General features: G+C 38.1%; 1 protein-coding gene across 5 annotated transcripts in view; it reads right to left on the bottom strand.

The window, feature by feature from the left end:
* Positions 1 to 471: 471 nt before the first annotated feature.
* Positions 472 to 6,430, bottom strand: part of UNC93B1 (unc-93 homolog B1, TLR signaling regulator) — a 60,994-nt gene continuing 55,035 nt past the window's right edge. For all 5 annotated transcript variants that reach the window (XM_073563394.1, XM_073563393.1, XM_073563395.1 and 2 more), the window contains one exon: positions 472 to 3,735. In XM_073563394.1, the coding sequence (XP_073419495.1) occupies positions 3,424 to 3,735 (312 nt within the window). In that variant the 3' untranslated portion in view covers positions 472 to 3,423. The remainder of the gene's footprint in view (positions 3,736 to 6,430) is intronic.

Below are 6,430 nucleotides of genomic sequence, written 5' to 3'. Positions count from 1 at the left end.
AGTGAACGCTGTGATAATGGCTGCACGTGCCTGATAGTTCCCTGGAGGGAATGGACGTCTGCAGTATGCTAAAGGAACCATGAGTGACCCTGACGTGGGTGAGATAACTGAGGCTAGAAAGCCTGTGTATGTTTAACCTGTGTGACCACAGGGATTTACAGAGCTGAACTCTGTCATGGACGCTATGCTGTTATAAGAACTTTATGTTGCTTCTATGGGTCTATGCTGCTGAATAAACCGTATGGACTGTTATGAGTTTATGGAAAATCTGTGCCGGATCTGATTTTGTGGCTGCTGAGCGAATATACCTCATTGTGACAATACCTCACTATATATATATATATATATATATATATATATATATATCATATAAATTAATGATGTTCAGCTCACCTAAACCTGGCTGGTCAATGATGGCTGGTTGCTAGGCAGTTAAAAAAATTGGAGAAAAAAAAGGAAAGAGTCAGCATCCAAGACATAAAATCTTCAGTTTTATTCCTGCACATTAAAGTCATATCCAGCATGGTTCCACAAACACAGGAGACAGCATAGCTCACACCTTTCAGGCACAACTAGCCCTTAAAATCAATATTGGAACATGAACAAGGAAAATTTCTGGAATTGTGGAAATGCTGGGACCAATAGATTTGTTAATGATACGAAACTGATGGAAAAATGGCTCTCATAACTCAATACTGAATGAACATGTTTTGAAAATTTTGTTTCCATTATATATATATATATATGTACATGTATGTACTGTATATGGTAAAATATAAAATATATTCAACACTGAAATTGGAAAACCAAGAAAGAAAATTTGTATAATTATGGAATTCATGTAAATGATATACAAATGAAAAAATGTAATGAAAATATTCAAACATCTCTGTTTGTTCAACCTGCTAAATGCCATTGGGCACAAATATCATCACGATCTGTTTGCAATTGGGAGACAAGTCTGGAGATCCTGCAGGCCATGGTTGCATGTTTAGATTACAGTCTGCTTCCAATAGCAAAAGCAACATGCGGCCTGGTATTGACCTGTGAAAAAAAATGTCAGCTATAGACTTTAGAATAATGTCTATACTACTAGCTCCACGAACAATTCAATGTAACAATGAGCTTTTATCATACATGGATTGTAGATTGGAGGGTTCCAGCTACTGTACTGCCTCCTCACACCATTAACCCAGGAATAGGAACTGAGCGTCGTTCCCTCATGAAGGCCTTGTCATGTTGTTGCCTCCAGAACAATCTACTTTTCCAAGTCAAAAAGAAGGACTGATCGCTAAACAATACAGTCCTTCATTCCTGCCACTATTGCTCCATTCCAGCTTCTGGTCTCCTTCTAACAACCACATGGACAATGCGGTGAAGAGGTCTTCACGATGGAACATCACAGTGGTTTCACTCCTAGGATTTGGTGGTGGGACCAGTGGTACGGCCACTTCTCCAAACTATTTTTCAACACAACAGTATCAGACCTCATCTTTTTCTTGCTGCTGTGAATACCGTGCATGGCCTAAACAAGCTATCATGGCATGCAGCAACTCCGGACTTGTCTCCTATTGAACTTATCTGCCACATCATTGGTCAGCATTTGCAAAGGCACCAGCATTGAATCTTGATGATTTGCAAGCCTAAGTGCATTCAGCATGACAGAATATATCTTAGACAACCATTAATAACCTCTGTGTTTATTTCTGAACGAAGGGCTCAAAACCCAATGCCAAATGAAAAAAGATATATTGAAAAATTTGTCTCAATTTTTTTAGAATTTGCATATCATTAACATGTCTGACGATACCGTGAGTTCCATTATTTCACGACTTTTCCTTCTTGATGTTGCAATTTCAATGTAGAGGAACGTCTCTGTAAAGTGTAACTTAATTAAAAAATTAGGGAAATGGTACAAAATTTTCCTTAGGGTGCCAATCTGACAGTTCATACAGATTCATTGAGTAGCTCAGATCATTCTGATGTTACACACTGTGAAGCGCTGTGTGTATGGCGGCACACAGCATCCTGACGCTAACGTCACGATTTTGTGTGCCTGTTCTGGTAGACAGTCAAGAAAGAGGAGAGTAGAGTTGAAGAGGACAGCTGGCTGACCCACTCTTGGCTCAGGAGCAGCGGCCCCTGAGAATCTTATCGGAAAGGCAGATGGCCAGTCCGGGCATGTCATCATGACTAATCCCTAAGTTAGTTGATGCACAGCTTCCTTTACTTGTGTAGTATGTGAGATGATAAATTCAGAATGTTTATAACACACTAGCTTCACCATTCAGGACTTTTGGCAGAATTCAACTCATTGTAACATCTAACACTACTTGTAACATGTAGTTCCCTTCAAGATGGGCCCTCTATGGCACCCTATTTCAAATGTCATTGATTCCAGAATATTTCATAAATTTCCTTCATTGCATTTTTGCAGTGGACAGTAAATCTGTATGGTATGTTGGGTTAAAAAGAATTCTCTTCTTTTTAAACACATTATTTACTTCCCTAGTTTCTTCTATATCCCTCACTTCCAAAACCAAGTGATCTTCCCTAGTTGGGATGGAACTAATTGTCTTTTTTGTCTACTTACCACATTTTGTAATGCAATGCCCTACACCTGTAGTCTTTCCTGTTACAATTTCCTCATTCAATTGGCAGTGTACTAAAATAACTACAACCCCATTATGTACAGACAAGTAATGGACACTTTACTTTCATTCTGATGATTATAGAAGACGTATAACCACACTCTGTGATTCCATGACTTAAATGAATCTGAGTGTACACTAGTAATATCGGGAAACCATCACTAGACTTTGGTCTGATACCAAAATTGTACCTATAACCACCATGTAAACATTCTATTCCTGCTGTATGTTCCAACCACACAAGATTACTAAGCCCTTCAATTCATATCACCTACTCAAAGAAACAGTACTTTTCAAGATTTATGAAAACTCATCACAAATGCTGTTCTCAAGGACATCAGTCAAGCCATACAATGTAGGATAAGGCATAGCATGTAAGATAAAGCATAGACAACTTGACTTTATTTAATAGTGACTCCACGTCCTTAACTGGATACAACTATTGAGCATATGGTGCCAGCGGACAGCTCATTTACTACTATTTGAAACATGTAAAATGAGCTGCTAAGGACACCTTTAAAGACTGTCGGAGCAGAACTATCAGTTCCTGATAGCAATTTGAGGAGCAAAAAACCCCAGACAGGTTCCTTTTAAGTTAAGATATTAAAAATATCAATGAGTTAGCCACTAAACACACTGAGTTCATGATTATTTTTGAAACCCGTACTTTAAAGTCCACATCTGAGAAACATGGAAGACTATAAGAAATTAGGAATGTGCTAAACTACTGGAAAGGCCAATAGTATTCAATGTCTGGCCATGTTGGCCTACATCACTCCTCTACGGCTTGCTCATAAAAGCTTGTTCTTTTGCGTGTTCTCTGACTCATTGGTGGCTGCTCTCTGAAGTCCTCCTCTTCACTAGCTGATATTTCATTGTTGTCCATTTCACAGTCATTTCCCTCGTCTTCATTTTCAGACTCATCAGAATTCTCTTCTTCCAAGTAACGGTAGCCTTTAACCTTGTGACGTGGGGAAGGTATCTTGGGAATTCGTGGTTGCACATTGCTTTTAATCTTATGCTCCATCCATAGGTATGAGAGGACAGATATCAAAGCAGAGGCCAGCACTAATCCTAGTTTGACCTAGAAAAACAAAGGATCACACTTTACACTGGTTGTTAATAAACATAAGGAACAATACTCCCTACAGAAAGAATACACGGGTACAATTTTATCACAATTACAGATAGCTGTATTCATCTGCTTCATTGCTGGGACCTCATGTGATAATATGTGATAAATGAGAGAAAGTAATAATGGTGGTGCATATTACAGCACTAAATACACTATCATTGGGCAGAATACAGTTGGCAATACTCAAAATAAGTGAAACATGGAAAAGGGTGTTGGTTATGGGGAGCACAAGAATAACATGTGTATGCATATATAGTGACACGTAAAAGTTTGGGCATTCTTGGACAAAATTACTGTTATTGTGAACAGTTAAGCAAGTAGGAGATCAAATTATCTCTAAATGGGCTGAAGTTAAAAATGACACATTCACTTTGTATATTAGGCAAAAAAATATAATTTCATCTTTTACATTTTAAAAATTACAAAAAGGAAAAAGGGACCAATGCAAAAGTTTGGGAACCCTGCATGGTTAGTGCCTAGCAGCACCCCCTTTTGACTGTATCACAGCTTGTGAAAGCTTTTTAAAGCCAGACAAGAGTCTTTAAATGCTTGTTTGATGGATTTTCATCCATTCTTCCTTGGAAAATTCTTCCAGTTCTGTGAGATTCCTGGGTCATCTTGCATCTTCTGCTATTTTGAGGTTTAGCCACAGATTTTCACTGATGTTCAGAACAGGGGACTGTGAGGGCCATTGTAAAACCTTCACATTGCGCCTTCTGAGGTATTCTGTTGTGGATTTTCACGTGTATTTAGGATTATTACACTGGTCAACAGCATTTTTGGTGCCAAAGATATTTCATCGAATTTAGGGTATTTTTGGGGTGCTGATTCTGAATATGTCATCAGTTTTGCCAGATTGGCTCAAGTTTTTGAGATTTTTGGTATCTTATTTATAGCACTTGTTGGTAAATGCGACGCATCATCTCATTAATTTCTTTGGATTAGTACTTGAACTGAGCAGTTCTCAATATAGTTTTGTGTTAATTAGTGTTCTAAAAGTTTGTTCATAGCTTGATTTTTGCACTAACTTTATGTTGTTGTCTGTTTTCCAGTGAAAAGCATGAACTCATCATGAAGAAGTTGTCTTAACGATCCAGACTCATTCTGTTACATTTGTGGTGAATATACACTGCCAAAACATAGAAGAAACATAACACACTTCGTAAAAAAAGTGTATTTTGCCTATTTTGGGGTTATGCTTGGGGACCAAGACAAGTTTTGGGCACCACACATAGTGTGCAAAGCATGTATCGAATTATTACGAAAATGGAGCAAAGGACAAAGAAAAAGCTTCAAATTTGGTGTTCCAATGGTGTGGAGAGAGCCAAAAAATCATCATGATGACTGTTATTTATGGTAAACACAGGTACAGGCACATCTTCACAATGAGGGACAGGCCTTCTTGCAGATTCCATGTTACTCCCATTTTCGTTTCTTATGCTTATTGAATCCTTGCACTTGCACTGCACAGAAATAACAGTCATCATGATGATTTTTTGGCTCTCTCCACACCATTGGAACACCAAATTTGAAGCTTTTTCTTTGTCCTTTGCTCCATTTTCGTAATAATTCGATACATGCTTTGCACACTATGTGTGGTGCCCAAAACTTGTCTTGGTCCCCAAGCATAACCCCAAAATAGGCAAAATACACTTTTTTTACGAAGTGTGTTATGTTTCTTCTATGTTTTGGCAGTGTATATTCACCACAAATGTAACAGAATGAGTCTGGATCGTTAAGACAACTTCTTCATGATGAGTTCATGCTTTTCACTGGAAAACAGACAACAACATAAAGTTAGTGCAAAAATCAAGCTATGAACAAACTTTTAGAACACTAATTAACACAAAACTATATTGAGAACTGCTCAGTTCAAGTACTAATCCAAAGAAATTAATGAGATGATGCGTCGCATTTACCAACAAGTGCTATAAATAAGATACCAAAAATCTCAAAAACTTGAGCCAATCTGGCAAAACTGATGACATATTCAGAATCAGCACCCCAAAAATACCCCAAATTCATTAAAATATTTTGGACACCAGAAAAAAAAATTTTTTTCGTTGACCTGTGTTATCCATCTGTAGAAGCCATTCTCTTTTCAACTTCAGTTTTTTTTACAGATGGTGTTATGTTTGCATCAATAATTTGTTGAAATTTCATTGAATCCATTCTTCCCTCTACCCGTGAAATGTTCCCCGTGCCATTGGACGCAACACAACCTTAATGCATGACTGAATTGACAGGGAGGAAAAAAAACTGCACCAGACTTCAGTCTCCACTAGTATGAATATGCCTCAATGCTCAGAGGATTGACACCGATCATATGGGAACCCAGGTGATTACTAGAAAAGAGTTCATACATCAAAGTCCAAACGAAGAAAAAAGGTGTCACTCACTGTTACTTAAAAGTCCTTTACATGATATCTTTAAAATATGGAGGTGGGGAAATAATGTGAACTGTTATGATTGAGTCACCGTAGGAGGCAAAAACAGAAATGCTAGCTAAGTCCAGAAAACCAGAGCAGTTGGCAGTTATCGGATTGCAGACCCCTGATCCTATCACAACAACTAACAGTAGCCGTGGGGGGTTCCTACGATGCCCTAGACCCCTCGATCACAGCCGGAGAATTAAATAGGCCTA

The sequence above is a fragment of the Dendrobates tinctorius genome, unplaced genomic scaffold (genome assembly GCF_039654945.1).
Source record: "Dendrobates tinctorius isolate UK_male_01 unplaced genomic scaffold, ASM3965494v1 ptg000387l, whole genome shotgun sequence".
Lineage (NCBI taxonomy): Eukaryota > Metazoa > Chordata > Amphibia > Anura > Dendrobatidae > Dendrobates > Dendrobates tinctorius.
Note: the sequence above shows the minus strand (reverse complement) of the source record. Positions and strands in the feature narration are given on the sequence as shown.